The 25608-nt window shown below is 44.8% G+C and overlaps 1 protein-coding gene across 3 annotated transcripts in view; it reads left to right on the top strand.

Annotated features, from left to right (window-relative positions):
- The window catches only part of CALN1 (calneuron 1), a 462927-nt gene that overhangs the window by 428198 nt on the left and 9121 nt on the right, over positions 1–25608 (top strand). For all 3 annotated transcript variants that reach the window (XM_086374691.1, XM_086374690.1, XM_086374692.1), the window contains exon 5: positions 10109–10265. In XM_086374691.1, coding sequence (XP_086230817.1) covers positions 10109–10265 — 157 coding nt within the window. The remainder of the gene's footprint in view (positions 1–10108; positions 10266–25608) is intronic.

Raw genomic sequence — 25608 nt, 5'->3', positions numbered from 1 at the left:
TGTCCATGGAATTCTCCAGGCAAGAATACTGGAGTGGGTTGTCATTCCCTTCTTCAGGGGATCTTCCTGACCCAGGGATTGAACCTGGGTCTCCCACACTGCAGGCAGATTTTTCACCATCTGAGGCACCAGGGAAGAGGGTTTCCAAAAGTCATTTCAGTAACATAAACTCTGTTGTGGATGACAGGGGCTTGTTACGAATAACCAGATACCCACTTACAGTTCTCAGGAACTGAGGACAAGAGACCAAATACGATAACAAAGATACTCCATTGCTCTTCTCACTTAAGAAATTCCAAGCGTCTGAGGAGCTGTGAGTCAGGAACAATGGACAGAAGACCAAAATATATGCTTATTATAATTCCTAATATCATGCACACTTTGCCCATTCTATAATGGGGGCTGCCCATCTGTTTCTCTTGATATCCTCCCAATGCCTGGGCTTTTTCGTATTCAGTACACTCTTCCCAGGTGTTACCATCCTTTCTGATGACTTTTATTTTCATCTGTATGCGAATGACTGTCAGGTCATCAGCCCATATCTGTGCGACCTACTGCCTCTTGGGCTATTCTGTTAGGTTATCCCTCTCGAACTGCCAATGACCACATCCACGAGTTCACATATCACCTTTCTCTTCAAGATTGTTCTCCCTCTGTTCCCATTCAGCTGAACACGAAACCTGGTGTTATCCTGACCAGTTCATTCAGCTTCAACCTCCACACACAGTGACTCACCTTGTCCACCTCTTTCTTACACAGCTCTTGAATGCTGTCAGATCAGATCAGGTCAGTTGCTCAGTCATGTCCGACTCTTTGCAACCCCATGAATTGCAGCACGCCAGGCCTCCCTGTCCATCACCAACTCCCGGAGTTCACTGAGACTCACGTCCATTGAGTCAGTGATGCCATCCAGCCATCTCATCCTCTGTCGTCCCCTTCTCCTCTTGCCCCCAATCCCTCCCAGCATCAGACTCTTTTCCAATGAGTCAACTCTTCACATGAGGTGGCCAAAGTACTGGAGTTTCAGCTTTAGCATCATTCCTTCCAAAGAAATCCCAGGGCTGATCTCCTTCAGAATGGACTGGTTGGATCTCCTTGCAGTCCAAGGGACTCTCAACAGTCTTCTCCAACACCACAGTTCAAAAGCATCAATTCTTCGGTGCTCAGCCTTCTTCACAGTCCAACTCTCACATCCATACATGACCACAGGAAAAACCATAGCCTTGACTAGATGGACCTTCGTTGGTAAAGTAATGTCTCTGCTTTTGAATATGCTATCTAGGTTGGTCATAACTTTCCTTCCAAGGAGTAAGCGTCTTTTAATCTCATAGCTGCAGTCACCATCTGTAGTGATTTTGGAGCCCAGAAAAATAAAGTCAGCCACTGTTTCCACTGTTTCCCCATCTATTTGCCATGAAGTGGTGGGACCGGATGCCATGATCTTCGTTTTCTGAATGTTGAGCTTTAAGCCAACTTTTTCACTCTCCACTTTCACTTTCATCAAGAGGCTTTTGAGTTCCTCTTCACTTTCTGCCATAAGGGTGGTGTCATCTGCATATCTGAGGTTATTGATATTTCTCCCGGCAATCTTGATTCCAGCTTGTGTTTCTTCCAGTCCAGCGTTTCTCATGATGTACTCTGCATATAAGTTAAATAAACAGGGTGACAATATACAGCCTTGACGAACTCCTTTTCCTATTTGGAACCAGTCTGTTGTTCCATGTCCAGTTCTAACTGTTGCTTCCTGACCTGCATGCAGATTTCTCAAGAGGCAGATCAGGTAGTCTGGTATTCCCATCTCTTTCAGAATTTTCCACAGTTTATTGTGATCCACACAGTCAAAGGCTTTGGCATAGTCAATAAAGCAGAAATAGATGTTTTTCTGGAACTCTCTTGCTTTTTCCATGATCCAGCAGATGTTGGCAATTTAATCTCTGGTTCCTCTGCCTTTTCTAAAACCAGCTTGAACATCAGGAAGTTCACGGTTCACATATTGCTGAAGCCTGGCTTGGAGAATTTTGAGCATTACTTTACTAGCATGTGAGATGAGTGCAATTGTGCGTTAGTTTGAGCATTCTTTGGCATTGCCTTTCTTTGGGATTGGAATGAAAACTGACCTTTTCTAGTCCTGTGGCCACTGCTGAGTTTTCCAAATTTGCTGGCATATTGAGTGCAGCACTTTCATAGCATCATCTTTCAGGATTTGGAATAGCTCAACTGGAATTCCATCACTTCCACTAGCTTTGTTCATAGTGATGCTTTCTAAGGCCCACTTGACTTCACATTCCAGGATGTCTGGCTCTAGGTCAGTAATCACACCATTGTGATTATCTGTCGCCATAGCCCACAGTTAAAAAATGATTAAAGAAGACAGTTCTGGTGATATCAGCAAACTTTATTTAATGCTTCATGAAGCAGACAGTCTCCATTCTGAGAACAACACCATGGGGCAGAAGGCAGGAAGCCTTTGTAAGATAAGAATAAAGAACAAAGAAGAGAAACATAGGAAATAGCAGATTGGCTGGGGTCACAAGGTCACCCTTGTTTGGGATGAGAAGGCCCAGAGTTGGGTTGGCATTTGGTAATTGGCTGACTGGACATCCTGGGTTTCTGGTCAAGAGAAGTGTTTACAGGGACATGAAAGTTATGTAGGTTTTGATTTGCTAATATGATGCCTCAGGTAGAAGTGGCTTCATCTTGGGCCTGGCAGCTTCCCCAGTGGCTCATCAGTAAAGAATCCGGGAGATGCAGTCACGGGAGATGCAGGTTCAATCCCTGGGGTCGGGAAGACAAACAAACAACCAAGCTGTGGGTGGACCTAGAGATTATCCTACTAAGTGAAGTGAGTCAGACAGTGGAAGACAAATATCCTATGATGTCACTTCTATGTAGAATCTTAAAAAAAAGATACAAACGAACTTATTTACAAAATAGAAACAGACTCACAGACATTGAAAACAAACTTACACTTACTGAAGGGGAGAGGGAGGGAGGGATAAATTAGGAGTTTGGAATTAACAGATGCATGCTGTTATATATAAAATAAACAACAAGGACGTCCTGTATAGCACAGGGAACTATATTCAATATCTTATAAGAACCTATAATGAAAAAGGATCTGAAAAAGAACATATATATATACACACTCACACATATATATGTATATGTATGTGTGTGTATAACTACATCACTTTGCCCCACACCTGGAACTAACACAACACTGTAAACCAACTATACTTCCATAGAAACAACAGCAGCAACTGAGCTCCTCATCATGGCATACAGGTGTTTATTGACTAGCACCACAACCACAATTCTCACCTCATCCCTGAAACCCTTCTGCTCCAAGTCCTTAGACGAACTCAGCATATGGCTGTTTGATGGACATTTCCCAGGGGGTTCCAAGCCATCCTGGGCTGCCCTTGTCACAGCCAGTTATCCTACTGAATCAAAATCGCTCGTTTGCTTGCCTTTTGAGAGCAGGATCAATGTCTTGCTCATCTCTGTGTCTCCATCACAGTGTCTGGTGTGGAGCTGGCCTCCATAACCATTTGTTGAATTAGGAACTCAGTTGTCTTGCTATAAAGAAGAGCCTCATTTAAAAAATATTAAGACTAAAAAAACAATATATGGAGATGCGATTCTTTTCCACGGACTGTAATGCATTACTCATGGTCTTTGACAATTCAAGTAAAAGAAAGTAAGGTTACAGGAGATACAGATTATACTTATAAGGCTACATAATATAATTAACAAGGGCAACTATATTTGTGTAATTAACTCTACAGAGACTTTACCATATTGGGAAACTGCTTAGAGTCCTAAAAACAGCAGATGTACAGGCTACATTCTTTAATTGTGATCCACTAGAAACAGAAGAAACAACAAAAATCACACCTAGAAGGAAGACAAATAGGGTTAAAAATACAAAGTGAGATATAAGAAGTATTGAGAGAAATGTAAAATTGTGGTACTCTTGTGCATGGTTCCATGCTAACAATAATGAAAACCTTTCTGCTGGGTTTCTGAGAAAGGACATAATTTCAAAATTGACTCAAGAAAAATGGATTGCCCATGATGGAAAAAAAACTTGTTGGCACTGTGCCCATACTGTTTTATAGTGACTTCTTTCAAACTTGTAAAAGATCTATTATGACAATATAGAAAACATGGAATTCTACTCAACTGATTTTGCTTAAACCATAGTATTCTAACATTCAACCTGACCCAGAGAACCAAATTAAAGGAAAACTATAGATTTCTGGAATCTCCATTTTTCCTTCTCTTTTTACAGCCCTTGAAGTTCTTTTCACCTAATACCTGAATTTCAGCAAATTCTCAGCTGGGGAGAATTTTTCAGACACTGCAGTCCTTCGATTGGTCTTCCAGGAACTGGCTGCTCATTTTCTCAGAGTCTCTTTGATGTTGTCACTCTTAGTCTCTAACCGTGGCAGAGGGACCCCAAATTTCCCATCTGTGAGGTCCATCATCCTCACCATACATTTTTCCAGGCTTCTCTCAACATCCAGGCTAACAACCACACGTTCTCCTCTCAAATCTAAAGGGAGATGATGTCATGGGTCAACCCTAAGTGTATCTCGGAATTCACTTTCACAGTCAATTAAACTGTGATGCAGAAAACAAATCCACTTACACACACACTCCCCTTTCAATTATTCTCACTCATATAAATGGCTTTGAGCTCGAGTCATTTAGGTTTCCAGCAAGTTCCAGTAACCCAATTTAATTTGTCAATTAAATTATTGAAAGGAAGGTGGCAATCGCTTTACAAAGAAATCAGGGAGAAAGAAAATGTCTTTTTTAAAAAGACAATTTAAAAGACATTTTCAAAAAATGCCTCAAACTTCCTTTCATTATGATCCAGTCTAACTTCAATCATTGACTTCTGAATTCAGTCTTGGGTGAGTTATCCTGCAGAAATCCCAATGTCAGGCGTAGTGGCTGACAACCAGGGTTTATTTCTCACTCAAATTACATGCCCCCTGTGGATTAGCTCCATGTTGCATTCACTCTGGGGGCCAGGATGAAGGAACACCCCCTATTTTTGTGCTTTTGTGGCAGAAAAAAAAAGAGAAATGGCAGGACACACTGATGGGTTTGAAACTTTTCCTCAGAATTCCATCACTTTCATATACAAATTTCATTCTCATGTTATTGGCCAAAGCCTGGTGCGAATGGGCAGGGAGACATCCTCTGACAGGAAAGGGGAAGAAATCATTGGAAATAATATAACCCGTTACAGCCCACACTCTTTTCCTAAATACTCACTTCCCTCCCTTCAGACACAAAAAGCATTCATCCCCTCCCCAAGGAAGACACTTGGAAGTCCCACCCAAGGACAATGGAAGACTCAAGATCTAGAATCTCAAGATGTAGGTGACTTCTCTTGATCTGAAGACATATGAGCTTATGGAGACAAATCACCCTCCCCTGCCACCATGCACACACGTGTATAATAATGGCAGAGTTGGGCTAACCACCAAGAACGTGCTCATCCAGAAAACAAACAAGGGAAGATACACATCAGCCAAAGCCTCAGAGCAATTCTGAAATCCTGTTGAACAGACCTTGGGGTGAAGAATGTTACTTGATTACATTAGACCCTAGTTCTGTTTCCTGGTGGCTCAGGTGGTAAAGAGTCTGCCTGCAATGCAGGAAACCCGGGTTTGATCCCTGGGTCAAGAAGATCTCCTGGAGAAGAGAATGGCCACCCACTCCAGTGTTCTTCCCTGGGGAATTCCATGGACAGAGGAGCCTGGTGGCGCACAGTCCATGGGGTCTCAAAGAGCCGGACACAACTGAGAAACTTTCACTTTTTGGAGGGCTTCCGTGGCGGCTCAGATGGTAAAGGATCTGCCTTCAGTGCGGGAGACCTGGGTTCATTCCCTGGGCTGGGAAGATCCCTGGAGAAGGGAATCGCTGTCCACTCCAGTATTCTTGCCTGGAATATTCCATGGACAGAGGAGCCTGGCAGGCCACAGTCCATGGGGTCATGAAGACTCAGACACAACTGTGTAAGTCATGTAGGAGGGTTCCCTTTTCTCCACATCCTCTCCACATTTATTGTTTGTAGATTTTTTCATGATGACCATTCTGACTAGTGTGAGGTACCAAAGCTTTTGCACAGCAAAGGAAACAATAAACAAGATTAAAAGACAATCCTCAGAATGGAAGAAAATAATTGCAAATGAAACAATATGACAAACGGTTTATCTCCATGATATCTAAGTAGCTCATACAGCTCAATATCAGGAAAACAAAGAGCCTAATCAAAAAATGGGCAGAAGACCTAAACAGACATTTCTCCAGAAAAGACATACAGATGTCCAATAAACACATGAAAAGATGCTCTACATTACTAATTATTAGAGAAATGCAAATCAAAACTACAATGAGGTATCATCTGTTTATTTCACTCTGAGTTGATTTCTTTCTTATAGATGAGCAACCACTTGCAACTTGCAGCTAGACCCTGCTGCACCCAAACTTTTTACCTAAAGCCACAGAATTATTCAATATGTATCCACCCTCTGAGTTATCACAGGCAACAGTTTTACCAAATGTTTTGCTACTGCGTAACATGGATTGAAGAAAGTAGGGAAAACCACTAGACCATTCAGGTATGACCTAAATCAAATCCCTTACAGTGGAAGTGAGAAATAGATTTAAGGGCCTAGATTTGATAGAGTGCCTGATGAACTATGGACTGAGGTTCATGACACTGTACAGGAGACAGGGATCAAGACCATCCCCATGGAAAAGACATGCAAAAAAGCAAAATGGCTGTCTGGGGAAGCCTTACAAATAGCTGTGAAAAAAAGAGAAGCAAAAAGCAAAGGAGAAAAATAAAGATATAAGCATCTGAATGCAGAGTTCCAAAGAATAGCAAGAAGAGATAAGAAAGCCTTCCTCAGTGATCAATGCAAAGAAATAGAGGAAAACAACAGAATGGGAAAGACTAGAGATCTCTTCAAGAAAATTAGAGATACCAAGGGGACATTTCATGCAAAGATGGGCTCGATAAAGGACAGAAATGGTATGGACCTAACAGAAGCAGACGATATTAAGAAGAGATGGCAAGAATACACAGAAGAACTATAAAAAAAGATCTTCATGACCCAGATAATCACGATGATGTGATCACTGACCTAGAGCCAGACATCCTGGAATGTGAAGTCAAGTGGGCCTTAGAAAGCATCACTACGAACAAAGCTAGTGGAGGTAATGGAATTCCAGTGGAGCTATTTCAAATCCTGAAAGATGATGCTGTGAAAGTACTGCACTCAATATGCCAGCAAATTTGGAAAACTCAGCAGTGGCCACAGGACTGGAAAAGGTCAGTTTTCATCCCAATCCCAAAGAAAGGCAATGCCAAAGAATGCTCAAACTAACGCACAATTGCACTCATCTCACATGCTAGTAAAGTAATGCTCAAAATTCTCCAAGCCAGGCTTCAGCAATATGTGAACCGTGAACTTCCTGATGTTCAAGCTGGTTTTCGAAAAGGCAGAGGAACCAGAGATCAAATTGCCAACATCTGCTGGATCATGGAAAAAGCAAGAGAGTTCCAGAAAAACATCTATTTCTGCTTTATTGACTATGCCAAAGTCTTTGACTATGTGGATCACAATAAACTGTGGAAAATTCTGAAAGAGATGGGAATACCAGACCACCTGACCTGCCTCTTGAGAAATCTGCATGCAGGTCAGGAAGCAACAGTTAGAACTGGACATGGAACAACAGACTGGTTCCAAATAGCAAAAGGAGTATGTCAAGGCTGTATATTATCACCCTGCTTATTTAACTTCTATGCAGAGTACATCATGAGAAACGCTGGACTGGAAGAAACACAAGCTGGGATCAAGATTGCCAGGAGAAATATCAATAACCTCAGATATGCAGATGACACCACCCTTATGGCAGAAAGTGAAGAGGAACTCAAAAGCCTCTTGATGAAAGTGAAAGTGGAGAGTGAAAAAGTTGGCTTCAAGCTCAATATTCAGAAAACGAAGATCATGGCATCTGGTCCCACCACTTCATGGGAAATAGATGGGGAAACAGTGGAAACAGTGGCTGACTTTATTTTTCTATGTTCCCAAATCACTGCAGATGGTGACTGCAGCCATGAAATTAAAAGACGCTTACTCCTTGGAAGGAAAGTTGTGACGAACCTAGATAGCATATTCAAAAGCAGAGACATTACTTTGCCAACAAAGATTCGTCTAGTCAAGGCTATGGTTTTTCCTGTGGTCATGTATGGATGTGAGAGTTGGACTATAAAGAAAGCTGAGTGCCGAGGAATTGATGCTTTTGAACTGTGGTGTTGGATAAGACTCTTGAGAGTCCCTTGGACTGCAAGGAGATCCAACCAGTCCATTCTGAAGGAGATCAGCCCTGGGATTTCTTTGGAGGGAATGATGCTGAAGCTGAAACTCCAGTACTTTGGCCACCTCATGGGAAGAGTTGACTCATTGGAAAAGACTCTGATGCTGGGAGAGATTGGGGGCAGGAGGAGAAGGGGACGACAGAGGATGAGATGGCTGGATGGCATCACTGACTCAATGGACGTGGGTCTGGGTGAACTCCGGGAGTTGGTGATGGACAGGGAGGCCTGGCGTGCTGCGATTCATGGGGTCTCGAAGAGTCGGACACGACTGAGCGACTGAACTGAACTGCACTGAACATGGGTTGTTATCTTCCCAGCCACCAATACCATTTTCTTTCTTTTTTAGTTTTGGTTGTACTGGCTCTGTGTCACCGTGTGCAGGCTTTCTCTAGTTACAGAGAGCTGGGGCTACTCTCCAGTTGTGGAATACGGGCTTAGTTGCCCCAAGGCATGGGGGATCTTCCTGGACCAGGGATCAAACTGGTGTCCCCTGCATTGCAAGGTAGACTCTTAACCACTGGACCACCAGGGAAGCCCCCAATACTGTTTTCTTATTTCCCACTGCCTGCCTGACCCGGGAATCCACACATCATATTTTAGAATTTTTGTTATGGTAGCTTCTCATTTCTATGTACTAATTTCTGTATTGTTGACTCAAACCAAGTTATACCATAGTAATAAAGAAGCCCCAAACCTCTGTGGCTAATAATGACAAAGGACATTTCTTACTCACATTACTTTTCTTTTATGGGCTGTCTTCTCCACTTTATCCTCATTCTGGGACCTGTTCTTTTTAGGGCATGCTGTTCTCATCGAAGAAGGAAAAGGTCACAGACTAGAACCACATGATGGCTCTTAAAGTGTCTAATCGATAATACCCTATGTGAGTTCTACTCTCGTTTCATTGGCCAAAAAAAGTGATAGAAGCAAATCTGATAGAAATGGAGTAGAAAGGTTAATCTCCCTTGCAGGGGAAGAACATAAGTGGAAACGTTACACCTTTTTCTCAGCTGTTCTGCATAAACATGACTTTGAACGTGCAAACGTGCATTTTATCTTGTTAGAACAAGATACATACTTAGAGCAAGATGAGAGTTGCTGATTTCTTGGAAGGTTTAAAACTTTCTAGAGACATATGCATTGTCTGAAGTGTGACACAACTCCAAAGTACGCGAGGTGTGGAGGGGTGATAGCAGATGGCTGGATGAGCAGGAAGAAGCCAAACGAGCAGGTGGAGTGTTTTTCACCAGGAGTCTCGACGGAGCGGGGAATGTCGCACTCCCTGAATTCTGAGAAGTTCCTGCAAGTTCACAAGTGTGCTTGAAGCTGAGTGTGGCGGAAAACTGCTCATCTGATGTCTTGAAAAGCTGGGACAAGTTTGCGTAGAGGAGGCTTGGGACTTGCTAGTCATGTCCCAGGTGGCGCTAGTGATGAAAAACCCATCTGCCAAGGCAGGAGATGTAAGATGTAGAAGATCAAATCGCAAGACACAGGTTGGGGAAGATCCCCTGGAGGAGGGCAGGGCAACCCACTCCAGGATTCTTGCCTGGAAAATCCCAATGACAGAGGAGCCTGGTGGGCTACAGTCCATGGGGTCACAGTCGGACATGACTGAAGCAACTACACATCATACATCATGCCCCAAGCTGAGTTCTCACCCCCGTGTGCCCAGACCTTCTCATGCCCCTTTTATCTCCACAGTTCGACATGCAGAGGATAACTCTGGAAGAGTTGAAGCACATCCTCTATCATGCCTTCCGGGACCACTTAACGATGAAGGACATTGAGAACATCATCATCAACGAGGAGGAGAGCCTGAATGAGACCTCGGGGAATTGCCAGACAGAGTTTGAAGGTGGTAAGTACCCTTGTTTTTTTAATCATCAGTATTTAGTTTAAAAAGTAAGTGTTTATTTTATTTTTTATATTTATTTATTTATTTGACTGCATGGGGTCTTGGGCTTCCCTGGTAGCTCAGATGGTAAAGAATATGCCTGCAATGTGGAAGACGTGGGTTCAATTCCTGTGTTGGGAAGATCCCCTGGAGGAGGGCATGACAATCCACTCCAGTATTCTTGCCTGGAGAATCCCCATGGACAGAGGAGCCTGGTGGGCTACAGACCATGGGGTCACAAAGAGTTGGACTGAGCACATACATGGGGTCTTAGTTGCATCATGCAGGGTCTTCTATCGTGGTACACAGGCTCAGTAGTTGAGGTGCTTGGGCTTGGTTGCTCCACAGCATGTGGGAGTAACTTAGTTCCCCGACCAGGGGTTGAACCCACATCCCCTACATTGCAAGGTAGATTCCTAACCACTGGACCACTGGGGAAGTTCCCAGTAAGCACCTTTGCTTCTGCTCTCTGCCTGCTTTAGAAGAGGCCAACGCCTCCACATCCTCTGGATGAAAAATGTGTTTACAGACTCCTGGGGTGAAGTGGCCATGGATGGAACCCACAAATCCAGGACCAAAGCTAAAATATCCTTTGTGCAAAGATGCAGTAGGTTTCTGTTTTTTCTATTTTTCCCCCAAACTCTGAATTTTTGCAAGACTTGTGTTGACCCTTCCTTCCTTTGGTGACTCTGAGGTCTGTGACTTGCTGAGGGGCTTAGTGATGTGGGCCTTTAGTTAGTGGGGGCCGCTTGGGTGGTGCAAAGAGCCTGTTTGAGCTACTGGATCAAGTCAAGTGGCTAATTGTGTGACCTTGGGCAAGGGGTGTAGCTTCTCTGAGTGTGTATCCTCACCCGTAAACATCGAGATAGTTACATCTACTTCACAAGATCCTTAGAAATGGATTACTTTTATGCTATGGTCTCTGAACACACTGGCCAAAAAAAAAAAAAAGCCATGCTGAGAAAAACTTTGATGAACCCCACCAAGTAGTTACAGAAGAAATAGCTTCTCCTAGGGCCAAAAATGAGATCATGAGAGGTCATTTCTTTTAGGTTCATGAAAGAAAAATAAAGCCTACCTTATTCCCTAATCAGCAGAGAGTTCCAGGGAAGTTAAATAATTGAATCCCTCTTTCCAACTTTGAAAGTCAGAGCTGTTAAAACTCTGATGTACAGATATTTTTTAAAATTACCTTAAAACAGCATAGCAGGCTACCAGCAATTTTTAACTTAAGGTTGAGACTTTTTAAAAAGGTCTACTACTTTCTTCTGGTTGTTTTTTTTTTCCTGAACATATTGCAACAAGCCAATATGTGCAGATGGTAAGCTGTCACAGAAAGACCAGAATGCAATTTGGTTCCCTGGTCTTGGAGTTGCTGCATTAGAACCGGCTGAACCCCACAACAGGCAGACGACATGGGGCTGAGTTGGTCCTGGGCACCTGTGGGCCCTGTCTGGGCTGAACTGTTGCGGGAAATGGCTTATCCTCCGCGACGGCAAAAGTAACCGAAGTCTGGGAACTAGGCAGGGGATTGGGGTAAACTTAAGAGCAATGCACCCTTGTTAATGCTGTTCACATTTAAAGGTTTCAAAAGTGCTGGCTTCCCAGGTGGTGCCAGAGGTAAAGAACCCACCTGCCAATGCGGGAGGTGCAGGTCAATCCTGGGTCAGGAAGATCCCCTGGAGGAGGGCATGGCAACCCACACCAGTATTCTTGCCTGGAGAATCCCATGGACAGAGGAGCCTGGCCGGCTACAGCACATAGGGTTGCTATGAGTCGGACACGACTGAAGTGACTTGGCATGCAGTGTACACAGCGAACAAAACCCACTTGTGGTTCAGAAGGTGCCTTGGTCACCCTGCCTGGGACCTGGGCCATAGCATCAATGACTGCATTTGGAGTTGGAGCCACACAGACCACACTAGGGCAGGAAGGTCACAGCCAATGCCATTTACAGCTGGGCAGGCAGGGGAAGTGGGAGGATGAACAACGGTGAGGAGGGCAGGGATTGGATTAAAATTTCATATAACAGCAGGCCTGGCTTCTCCGTTCCATCTGGTTCTTAGCTGATAGACTCGGTGCTCACACAGTAGAAGCATTGGGGGGTGGGCCCCAGCTGTCAGACACACTCTTGAGACGGGTAGGAAGAGTATTTCTGGGCATTGCTTTTTTCCACAAGAGCCTTTGTTTATGGATCGGTGTTTTATTCAGAGAAATGTCGCAAGTCTTAGTAATTTGAGAAAGGTCAGACTGCCCTGGGAAATCATCTGAACTCTAAGCACTGTCTTTTTATTACCCCAAAGCTCATCTATTAATAAAATAAATGGCTGACTTAGGGGTTTCCTGGGTATGCTTTAATGATTAGTTCATATAGGATTAGCCACAGTTCCCATTTAGGGGTGATTGATAAGGACCAGGAAACTGTGCTTTAAAATTCATGGTCTTATTTAATAAAAGAAATATTATTTGTGATTAGCACCTTGCTTTCTTGAGTGACCTATGTGACCTTGATTACACAATCCCTTTTATGTATTTTCACGTCAGAGAGGGTTTTTAAAGTACGTCAGCGTTTTTTGGCCCCAAACACAACCTCGTGTGTTTAGTGGTAAGATTTTTCCAACCTGGGATATGATCCGTGTCCCCAGTGCATTTATTTAATGCCTGCAGCCCTCCCCAGATTCAGGAAGGAGCCTCCCCGATTTCACTCTGGGCAAAGATGTCTGGAAAGAGACGGACACACAGACACAGAATTCACCCTGGTGCCCCAGGACTGAGAGAGTCCATTTGAGACCTTGTGGTGACCGTGGCCTTCTCCCTTCCATCTTTCCCCTATGCCTGCTGCCCACAGACAGGGGCCTGTTGGCAGTTTGAGCCTCTCCCTGCTTCTACTGCCGTCTGATGGCCTAATTGCATGGCTTATGCTTCCTGAATCTTCTTGGCCTTCAGCTGTTTGGGCTGACGCATCCTGCCAGCGGTCAACCTCTTCCTGTCTGCTCTCACCCTTGATCCAGGCTGCACGCTCGCCTGTCCAGTCACTTCACCTGTAGCCTGGCTGACATCTCAGAATCCCCCTCCAACCTGGCAGTATCCACCATCACACATCTTGGTTGGTAAATGCAGCATCTAACTCTGAAGGGACATGGTGGTTCCCTTTCTTTCTTTCAGTGATGGACCTCTTTATTTATTTATTTTTGACTGCACTGGGTCTTCGTTGCTGCTCGAGGGCTTTCTCTAGTTGCAGCGAGTAGGGGCTACTCTCTAGGTGCGGTGCATGGGCTTCTCATTTCTATGGCCTCTCTTGTTACAGAACATGGGCTGTGAGTGGCACAGGCTTCAGTAGTTGTAGCTCCCGAGCTCTAGAGCACAGGCGCAGTAGTTGAGGCACATGGGCTTAGTTGCTCCGTGGCATGCGGAATCTTCCTGGACCAGGGATCAAACCCTTGTCCCCTGAATTGGCAGGTAGATTCTTAACCACTGGACCACCAGGGAATTTCCGCGATGGAACTCTTCTCTCTCCAAATTTTATCTTCTCAGCAACCCCAATTGACCGATGGAGAAAGGGAGCTGGGACATTCCCCCAGACCCAGAGCCCTGCTCCCAGACCACCTCCCCTCTTGCTGCTCCCCACCCAGGATGCTCTCTCTTCCTCCTCTTCTTTTTAGAGCTTTGCTGAAGCCAACATATTCCCATGCTGATTAGCTTGCCTGTAAAGCTGGATGACCCATGGTGCTTGGAAATTCTGCTGTATTTGGTATCAGAGGAAGGAATCAAGGAGGAATAAAAACCTAAAGATGCAGGAAGTCTTTGCCTTAAAAAGGTGAAAGGGCACATCTGTTTCAGAGCAAAGAAGGAGGGGATAGCCAGGGAAACAGGCATTTTGCAGCAGAGTCAGAATCTGAAGAAGCCCACGTCAGATGTCTTGTAGCTCAGCAATGCTGGAGCTTCTGGAGTGTGAAGGAAGTTTGAAAATGCTGTAGTGTGAGTCCCTTAGAAATTAACAGGAGGGTTTTCAAAGGCCGTCAGCATCATTTTATGTCAGTGACTGTATTTTTTTAAAGGTCACTAGCCTTTTATTTATTTATTTAACAGTGAAAATGTGTTAGTCACTCAGTTGTGTCCGACTCTGCAGCCACATGGACTGTGTAGCCCACCGGGCTCCTCTGTCCATGGGATTCTCCAAGCAAGAATACTCAGTAGGTAGCCACCCCCTTCTCCAGAGAATTTTCCTGACCTGGGGATCAAACCCAGGTCTCTTGCATTGCAGGCAGACTCTTTACCATCTGAGCTACCAGGAAAGCCAATTTAACACTGAAGTCTTCTAAAATATACATTTTTGTGTTTATTTGGCTGTGCCACGTCTTAGTTGAGGCACGCGGGATCTTTAGTTGTGGCATGTGGGATCTAGTTCCTGGACCAGGGATCAAACCACAGGCTCCCTACAGTGGGAGCCTGGGGTCTTAGCCACTGAACCACCAGAGAAGTCCCTCAATGGCTGTATTTCTCACTTTTATGAATCTTGGGTCTGATACTTTCACAAATGTGTTCAGATTTTGATCATTAAGTTAGGAAGTATTGATTATTCCACACGAATGGAAAAATTTGAAGAAACGGGTCTGAAGGTTGAGGTGCCTCTGATAGGAGATGTTTCGGGGGGCAGTTGTCTACTTTTTAGGTTTCATTTTGCTTTGGTTTCACTTTATTTGTTGGATTTTTATGTCAACACAGACCACACACCCACTCCACCCCACCTCATGCACACACAGCCCTTTGCATAATCCGATCTGCCTTATCTTCATGGTAGGTAGGGCTCTGCAATCATTAGGTAAGCATTACTTTTCTCATCTTCTCCCACAAAAAGGACAAGAGGAAATAGAATGAAATTCCGAGTTACATATAAGGAAAGTTTTCCTGACATCTTCAGGAAGTCCTGAATTAGGGCCTCACAGCATGGGTAGATTTTCCTAGAGCCCCAGAAGAAGTCATTTACAGAAAACCCCAGGAAGGCAGAGAAGAGCCTAGAACACTCTAGAAGAATCTAACACAAAGATTCTGATGTGGACTTCCCATCATTCACACCTGGTTTAATAGGGAGAAAATCATCAACTTGAGTCAGACACTTGACCAGGTGTCAAGCCACATCTGGGTGCTTTGGATAACAGGTCGTTAACCCCACTAAGTTCAGGGGCTCCCTGGTGTTACCCAGAGTTGGCAGTCTCTGTGTCCCCAATCCAATGAGACTATTTCACTAAAAGCTGAACTTCCAGGCCCTCTCAACCCCTCGTTTTTAAAATTCCTTTACTAAGATAGAATAAACTGATGTACTAATGTGTTGTCAGTATTTGTGTCTCAATTATTTGGTGAAATAGATAGGTCAGCATCTGCCAGCACAGGTCAGATATAAGACTTTGTGACCACTCACAATGCCCACTCACCATCCATCCCAATTGTGCCTGCTCAGTCACTCAGTCATGCCCAACTCTTTGTGACCCTATAGACTGCAGCCTGCCAGGCTCCTCTGTCCATGGGATTCTCCAGGCAAGAATACTGGAGTGGGTTGCTGTGCCCTACTCCACGGGATCTTCCCGGCCCAGGGATCAAACCCTCGTCTCCTGCATCTCCTGCATTGGAGGCAGATTCTTTATCCACTGAGCCACCCGGGAAACCCATTCATGCTAATAAGGGAGGTTTAAGATGGTTTGCTTTGGTTGGACCACCTGTAATCACTGGCTATTTTGACTCTGGAGAACATAAGCTTGGTGACACTAAGAGGCAAATTTCCCATTTTATTATTTGGTTCCAGTCCCTTGACATATATGGAATTCAGTGGCCTTGTGTTTGAATCATCTATTCTCCCATCACTGACGCCTTTTTCAGAATTCTTACGATAAATCATGTTGAATGTTAAGTTCAGTAGTGTTTGCTTCCAGAATGTTTACTCCTTCACTCACATTGACCAGTCTAGGAGGACTGGGATAAGGGATAGCTGTCTGGCATGCCTGCCAAGTGCTGTTCATTTGTTAACACACTGGACTGACCTGTAGGCAGGTACGAAGGGATCAGTTCTGTGGCCCCCAGGCAACAGATGAGGAAACCAAGACTCAGCAAGGTGGTCATTTATCCAAAGTCAAACAGCGAGTAAGGATTTGAATCTGGGTCCACCTGACCAAACCATGCCCTGGCTCTCCATTCGTGGTCCTGAGTCATTTCCTCAAGCTTAGGCATTTCAAAGACACTTTACAGAATGGCTCTTCACTGTCCTTACTCCTTTTCCATTTCTTCGAATGAAATCATATTATTAACATATCTGGAAGTTGAGTAGAATTGCACGCAGCAGGATCTGTGTGTGAGCCCTTTCAAGACACATCCCTCAAGTGTTGTCCCTAAATGGAATACCAGCTGTCGGAGTTCTGTAGACAATCTGACAACATGCACGGGAGAGGGAAATCAAGCAAAAGTCATCAACTGGGGAATAAATAGTTTCTCTGAAAGCCACAGCAGAGCTCTTCCATACCATTCAGCATGATGGACAAGGGATACAACTGCCAGAGGGGTGACCCAGGCCAGGCAGCCCCAGAGGATTCCTATGCAGTCATTCAGGTTCTCTTCTCTGCCCTGTGTAGACTAGCCATGTGATCCAGGGAACTTACTTTAAAACTCTCTGAGTTGTGCAGACATAAAGAACAGAGTTTTGGACACAGTGGGGGAAGGAGAGGGTGGGACAATTTGAGAGAGTAGCATTGAAACATACATTGAAAGTGAAAGTCACTCAGTTGTCTCTGACTCTTTGTGACCCCATGGACTATACAGTCCATGGAATTCTCCAGGCCAGAATACTGGAGTGGGTAGCCTTTCCCTTCTCCAGGAGATCTTCCCAACCCAGGGATCAAACCCAGGTCTCCCGCATTGCAGGCAGATTCTTTACCAGCTAAGCCACAAGGGAAACCCAACATATACATTACCATTTGTAAAATAGGTAGCTGGTGGGACTTTGCTGTATGATTCAGGGAACCCAAATCCGGTGCTTGGTGACAACCTAGAGGGGTGTTGATGGGGTGGGAGATGGGAAGGAGGTTCAAGAGGGAGGGGTTGTCAGAGACAACTATGGCTGATTCATTTTGATGTATGGCAGAAACCAACACAATATTGTAAAGTAATTATCCTCCAATTAAAAATAAAATTTAAAAAAATGCCCTGCATTTAGCACAATCACACACATAGCAGGTACTCAGTAAATGTTTGCTGAATGACTGAAAAAAATAAAACTCTCTGAGCCTTTTTTTTTTTTCTTTCCATTCATCCCATGGAAAGATTGGACAGTGGTGGTCACAACTAGATTCAAATACTTCTGGGCTCCTTGAAAGGTCAAAAAGAATTTTGCAGCTGTGTCTCCTCAAGTCGTCCCTGCTGAAATCAGAGTGTCTCTGTTGGATGTCAGATGGACATCTGGATTTGGAGACCTGGCCGTGCACCTTGGGTATCACATGCCTATCCAGCTGAAAAGGGCATGGCATGTTACCCACACCATCTGCTCCCAGCTCAGAGGGGGTGATAACTTTACTAAAATAAAACCTGTTCTCCTGGGGTAGGTGTTGGAGGTTAAGGGGTAGGTGAGGTCCATGGCAGGTAGTGAGACAGTAGACAGTTTGAAAGAAAGTTAGGGCTTTGGACCAAAAAAAAAAAAAAAAAAAAAGGATTTTTCTTCTACTATTTGGGGACCTATCAAAGCAAACCTGTAGGGAGGTTTTTCTGGAGCCATTAGTGAAGAGTGAGGAGATTCTGAGATACATGATAGAGACCTGGGGAGGTCTTTACCCTCCCTATGCTCTATTTATTTTTGATAAATTGGTATGATGGTTAACAACTCCAGCTCTGAGCTCTGGACAGGGCTTTCTTAAAATCTTGCCTCACCACATACAGGTTACATGAGCAAAGCACTTAAATAAATACTAAGAGCTGAATTTTCTTCATCTCTGAAATGGGAATCATATCATGACCTACCTCATATGGTTGTTATGAGCATATAACGCGTGAGAATTTTTTTAATTAATTTATTTTAATTGGAGGACAATTCCTTTACAATATTGTGATGGTTTTTGCCATACACCAACATGAATCAGCATAGGTAAACTGTGTCCTCCCCATCCTGAAACCCCTCCCACCTTTCTCCCCACCCTACCCCTCAAGGTTGTCCCAGAGCACCGGCTTTGGGTGCCCTGCTTCATGTATCGAACTCACACTGGTCATCTGTTTTACATATGGTAATGTATATGTTTCAATGCTATTCTCCACATGAAAATATTTAGTACAATGCCTAACACATGGCTCAGCCGATAAAGAATCCGCCTGCAGTGTAGGAGACATAGGAGATGAGAGTTCAGTCACTGGGTCAGGAAGATCCCCTAGAGAAGGAAATGGCAACCCACTCTGGTATTCTTGTCTGAAAAATCCCATGGACAGAAGAGCCTGGCGGGCTACAGTCCAAAGGGTCACAAGCAGACACGACTGAACATGAGCACGATTTAAAAAAACAAACAAAAAAAAGCACTCAAAACAAACATCCAAAAAAAAAACCCTGGCCAATCCCTGGCCCCAGTTCTCTTCTTGTTTGTTTGTATTTTTCAACCTGGAGACATTGCAGAGTATGTAGTGCTGGAACGCCACATCTTTGAAAAATGGTCCAGAGACCAAATTTACAGGGTTTGAACCATATCCTCTTGATATGTAAAGTCAAGTCCTTGCCAACATTGGAGTTCCCATGAATATTGGTCAAGACTCTTTTGCTTGTAAGTAACAAAAACTCAACCCAGACCCCCTCAAACTAAAAGACACTGGCTCAAATAATAGGGAAAGTCAAAGGGATGAGCTTTGGTTGACTTGGAACCAAAGAGCTCAAGCAACATTCTCTCCCTCCCCTCGTCTTGCTATCTCTCTCTCTCTTTGTTCTGTCTTCCCTCTTGGCATCATTCTTGAGCAGGCTCTCTCTCCCCAAGGTAAACAGGATTCTCTCTGTTAAGATTCATTTCCATTCTGAAAAGGGACTCCAATCAAATCTGTGTGGCCTGTGTGCCTATCTCTGGACTAAGCCAAGAGCTCAGGGTACTCTATTAGCAATCTGGTTTGTTATGGGGGAAAGGTGAGGCCCTGGATTGAGAATTCCACCAGGTGCAAAGGCACAGATCCCTAAACCAAAAGATAGATTTTGCTACATGAGGGGGAAGGACGACTGGAAAGGTCACAATAACACCTGGCCACACCACACCAAGGATCCTTGGAGGACCCGCAAAGCCAGACACAGCTGTCTGACCTCTAGAAACCCGAGAAGGTTTTGTAGAAAAGAGACCAGCTCATACCCACACAATTACAGGTGGCCTGTCCTCCTCCTATGAAAACATCATAAAACGCACAATCCTGTTTCCATAGAGGCCACATCCTCCACCTCTAACTTCAGGTGTTATGTGGGTGCCTGGCCATTTCTGTTATCACTGATGTATAGAAAAATCTCTTTTGCGAGCTCTTAATTAGTTCCACTCTAGGCTATGGAACTATCCAATTTCATACAATCATAAAGTGTCAGACTTGGAAGGATCACAGACCTCTAATAGCTCCCAGACCTGCTAGGTCTGGTTTATGAGTGAGAATCACCTGAGCTGGGTTTTATATTGTTTTACCGTTTCCTTGGGCCCCAGACTCCCTGCCAGGACTATCACTTACGTGGGTCTATGTTGAGGCAATTAGCCAGAATTATTATGATCCTGATTTGCCTTACTTGGGAGCCTGTGTCTCTGAAAATTGAAGCCAGAAAGATTTTGAACCCATTCTATCTAGGATCACCCAGCTGATCAGTGGCAAAATTGATATAGACTCCTGTCTCTGGGAAAAAATTCAAGAGCTACTGCCTGGCATTTGCCCAGTGGAGCTGTGTGAATCTCTGTTAAAATAAGAAGGGGAAGGAACAGTCTTATCACTACACCTTTACACACCCAGGTCCCGTCACAGCAGCCAGGAGTCTGCTGAGTTGCACAGATTCACTAATGAGCTTTCAAGAAAACAGAAAACCTCGCTTCTATGTCCTCCTGTGTCAACCTTCCCCAATGCACATTTCATCCCCCTGTATTTTCTGGACTCCTACTGTGACATCTATGTACTATGTACTATGTAGAGAGAGATCAAAATCTAGCTGGAGGACTTCCCTGGTGATCCAGTGGTTAAGAACCTACTGTCCAGTGCCAGGGAATGAGATTCAATTGCTCACTAAGTCCAGGAGCTACAATCCCACACGCCGCAGGGTGACTAAGCCCACATGCCACAACTCCTGAAGCCCACGTGTCTAGAGCCCATGCTATGCAGCAAGAGAAGCCCCTACATGCTGCAATTAAGCCTACATGCTGCAATTAAGACCCAACACAGCCAAAAAATTCTATATACACACACACACACTCAGGAGAAAGACATAGAAAAGATCACCAATAGCGTGATGTATTCTTGCCATTTTAAGTGTTCAAAAAGATCCAAGAAGGAATAGGTTCCTTGAGAAATTAAGCACAGAGTTACCATATGACCCAGCAATTTGGCTCCTAAATTTGTACCCAAGAGAACTGAAATCACATCCACACAAACACTTGTATCAGTACATGAACGTTCATAGCAGCATTATTTAAAATAGCAAAAAAAAAAAAGAAACAACACAAATGTCGGTGAATGGATAAGCAGAATGAGGCACATCCATTCAATGGAATATTATTCAGCCACAAAAAGGAATGAAGTACTCATCAGTGCTACAGCATAGATGTACCTGGAAAGGATAAGTGATAGAAAGTGAAAGTAAAAGTGAAGTCGCTCAGTCGTGTCCGACTCCTTGTGACCCCATGAACTGTAGCATAGCAGGCTCCTCCCTCCATGGGATTCTCCAGGCAAGAGCACTGGAGTGGGGTGCCATTTATAGAAGCCGGACACAAAAGGTCACGTAGTGTATGGTTCAGTGTATATGAAGTGCCCAAAAGAGGCAAATCCATAGAAACAGAAAGTGGATCAGCGATTGCCAGGGGCTGGGGAGGCTAGGGGATGAGGAATGACTTCTAATGTGTTTGGTGTTTCTTTTTAAAGTGATGAGAACATTCTAGAATCAGGTGGTGATGGTTTCACAACCCATGGGAATGTACTAAACACCACTGGATTGTACACTCTAAAAGGGTGAATTTTATGCCATGGGTTCTACCTCAATTAAAAGTAAGTAAATATTAAGAGCTGGTACAAAGAAGAACACTCATGCCTGTCGTGTCCAACTCTTTGCAACCCCATGGACTGTAGCCTGCCAGCTTCCTCTGTCCATGGAATTTTCCAGGCAAGAATACTGGAGCGGGTTGCCATTTCCTTCTCCACAAGATCTTCCTGACACAAGGATCAAACCTGCATCTCCTGTGTCTCCTGCATTGGTAGTCTCTTAACTCAGAGACAAAGAGCTCCATCATTTAAAAATATTTAAATATGAGGCACTTTGAGAGCGGGATAGATGTTCGGGAGAAGCCTCATGGAAAAGTTAAGTTGGGGTTAGGCCTGGAAGAAATGAGAGGGAAGGTAGGTAAGCACCATTAGCAGAGGGAAAAGTATGAACAGTGCTGCAGAGTCTTAGGTAGAGAAGAAACCTGCCAGGCTGGGACAGAGCTTACTGGGGGAGGGAAGGAGCTATGGTCTCAGAACAGAAGGAGATAGGAGGTGATCTGTGGTTCTACCTGCCGAGCTCAAGAGCTGGACAGAACTGCTTCCCCCAGCTAAGCAGGGGGTGGGGGAGCTTTGCAGGGAGATTGCAGGGTGTGGTGACGCATAGCAAGCATGGCTCCAAGAGGGTGAGTCTGGCTGCAGTGCAGGATGAATCATTGAAGGAAGAGACCAAGGCAAAGTTCTGGGAGCATCTGGTGTAGGCTCAGCCCAGGACTCCTGCAGGAAACAGGAGGAAAACCAGCACCTCTTTTCTCTGATCCTCAGAGGATACAGGGAGGAAACGGTGCATTTCTCTGGCAAGTTACGGTTGCACCTAGCTTTTACTATTTTATGAGCTGGTTTATCTCAGAACTAATTCTTGACATTAGCAGAACAGTTATCATTGGCTCCTTTTACAGAGAGAGAAACTGAGGCTCAAAGAAGTTCAGCCTCTTGCCCAGGGTTCTTCCTCAGTGCAGTGAGGAGAAGTCATGTCTCCAGCTTCCAGTACATCCTGGGCTGACCTGTCATCTTGTTGGGGAAACCAAGCACAGACATCGAGAATAAAAAAATACACCAAAGTATGCTGCTGCTAAGTCGCTTCAGTCGTGTCCAACTCTGTGCGACCCCATAGATGGCAGCCCACCAGGCTCCCCCGTCCCTGGGATTCTCCAGGCAAGAACACTGGAGTGGGTTGCCATTTCCTTCTCCAATGCATGAACGTGAAAAGTGAAAGTGAAGTCTCTCAGTCGTGTCTGACTCTTAGCAACCCCATGGACTGCAGCCCACCAGGCTCCTCCGTCCATGGGATTTTCCAGGCAAGAGTACTGGAGTGGAGTGCCATTGCCTTCTCCAACACCAAAGTATAGTGCAAGGCAAATATCTGATAGCCAAAGACAGGCATTCAATTATCAACAAGCACAGCAATTAGCGCCGGGTTACACTGCTGACCGCACCAAGTGTTTGAAGTGTATTTCCTTTTAACTAAAGTTTAAAAATTGAGACAAATGAAAGCAACGTGTAGTTAACATTCTCTTTTTGGGAAGACTAAAGCATTTTCTTTGTATCTTTCTATGGCTGCACTTTTCTATTGCTAAACAAATGATCAAGAATTTGTACAGAACTTTGGAACCTCCATGTTCGAATCAGACCTGGGTCCAAATCCCACCGTTTTCATTTGTCAAATGATCTTGGACTCTACTTCTCCGTACATAAGAGCCCTTGCCTACTGAATGAGGATGACGTACTCAACTCTTTGAGGACTATCGCTATCAATTCTGCCAGGACATCTATAAAGCACCTAATGTGTACCTTGCCCACTGATGTGGGTGTTCACTAACTAAAGAGTTTTTTCAAGGTTTACAAAGGGGAATTAGAACTCACTGGGCACAGACAACATCCCAGTACCTTCCTATGTTCTTAATCCTCACCACAAGGTAGGTCTTATTAACCCCCATTTTACAGATGAGGAAACCGAGGCCCAGGGAACTTGGCTTGCCCAAGGTCAAACAGCTACTGTGTGGGATAATATAATTGTGATTCAGATTTGGGTCTGGCTCCAGAAGTCATGACTTTTTCACTCTGCCACACCACTTCCCTGCGAGTGACTTCCCTGATGGTCCAGTGCTTAAGATTCTGCCTTGCAGTGCAGGGGACACAGGTTTGGTCCCTGGTCAGGGAACTAAGATCTCAGAAGCGGTGAAACCACGAGGCCCACATGCCACAACTGCTGAGCCCGGACGCCACAACTGGAGAATCCGTGTGCCTCAAGGAAAGATTCTATGGGACCCAATGAAGATCCTGCGTACTGCACCTAAGACCTGACACAGCTAAATAAACACATGTTTTTAAAGAGAGTAGAGCAATTATATTAAAAAAAAAAAAAAAAAATACTGGATGTGAAAGGAGTCTCCTTCTTGACCAGAGTCTGAACATCAGACTCCAATGATGAGGGGTTTCAGAGCGACCCAGGCGTGACCTGGAGGCTTCCCTCTGCTTACAGGGCTCGGGTCTGGATCCAGATTCATGGCCTCAGGAACCAACTATTAGGTCCCCAGGCCTTCCGTCCTTTCTTATTTCTCCCCTCCCAAGCTTTGAAGGATTTTTAGATCAAAGGTGCAGCCGCTCTCCTGGGGGATAATCCTATTCCCTGTAACCTTGTTTTCTGGGTGTCCTTCACAAAGCAGGGCTTCCGCAAAAAATCCCTCCCTCAGCCCAGTCACACAGTTTTTCTTTCCCTTAAGCCTTCACCAGCCCTCAGGACAGGAAGGTAGAAGTCTGCCTTCCGAAGCATTTCTATGCTGAGGAGCAGCTCAGAATAAATTAGCTAGTCCTCAGAAAGTGTGAGATGCGCCACTTCCACTTCCTCATCTTATTTTCTACTTGGGTCCCTTCCTTCCCAAACGCTACCTCCCTTTTCCTTCCTGAGGGCTGCTATCTTTTCACGTTTTGCCCATTCCTGGGGGCAGGCACATCTCCGCACCAAGGAAATTTTCTTCCTCCAGGTAAGAACTTTTAAGATTCTAAGACCCAGGCATGATGAGCAAGTGGTAGAGAACAGAGCCAAAAATACTTTCAATCACCCGAGGGAAGCCCAGTGGGCCCAGAAGGATTAAAGATAACAAGCCGAGGCCTGATAGACGAAGGCAGAAATAGCCAACAGGTCTCGGGGAGGAGGGTGACAGAAGCTGTGCTGGGAGTGCTGGGTCTCTGTGGAGTGCGGCTTGCTAGAGGAACTTTCTGGTGGATGTAATTTTTAGAGGCCCCTCAACGCCTTGTCTCAGGGGAAGCTAGAAACATCACACGCTACCTGCTTCTTCTCTACTATTTCTAGGGCTTTAGATGAGCCATTGAGTGTCAGGGAGGAGAGGAACTTGAACTCTTTTGCAGGTGTTTTTTAAAAGGTATGTGGACCCTACTTTGACCATTTTCTTTTGCCATGCTTCTTTCTAGCAGAGAGTAATTTTAAGGGAAATTATATTTTTTTTTCTCCAGTTAATTTGGCCTAAAGAAAAACCAACGTACAATAGAATGTCTAGCAGAAGGACCCCTTTGCAAAATGAAAGCTAATCTGAAAATATTCTTCTGTCCTGGTCTTGGGTTTCCACAATACCCCCATCCCCACGCGCGGACACACACACGCATTCACGCACATAAACATATGCAGTCCTCCGGTCCCCAGCAACTCAAACTCTCTCAGACCTTTGGGCCCCACCCAGACCTCCTGAATGAAAAGCTCTGAGTGGGGGAGGGCCCAGAGATTCCTTAGTCACCTGGTGCACGTTTACCAAATCGCTTCAGCGTGTCCAGCTCTTTGTGACCCCGCGGACTGTAACCTGCCAGGCTCCTCTGTCCATGGGATTCTCCAGGCAAGAATACCGGAGTGGGTAGCCATGCCCTCCCATGTTCAACCCAAGGATCGAACCCCAGTCTCTATGTCTCCTGCATTGGCAGGTGGGTTCTTTATCACTAGAGCCTGGAGAGCTTATTAAAAACACATATTCCTGGTCTCCAGCCCCAGAGATTGGATTCAGTCATCCTATGGAGGGGCTGGAGAATTCACATTGATATCAAATTCCCAGATGGTGCTGATGCTGCTAATCCAGTGAGT

Source organism: Bos grunniens, chromosome 25 (assembly GCF_055505025.1).
Source record: "Bos grunniens cultivar Pamir isolate PY7600 chromosome 25, Bosgru_T2T1.0, whole genome shotgun sequence".
Taxonomy (NCBI): Eukaryota; Metazoa; Chordata; class Mammalia; order Artiodactyla; family Bovidae; genus Bos; species Bos grunniens.
The sequence above is the reverse complement of the archived record's forward strand: the minus strand, read 5'-3'. Positions and strand labels throughout refer to the sequence as shown.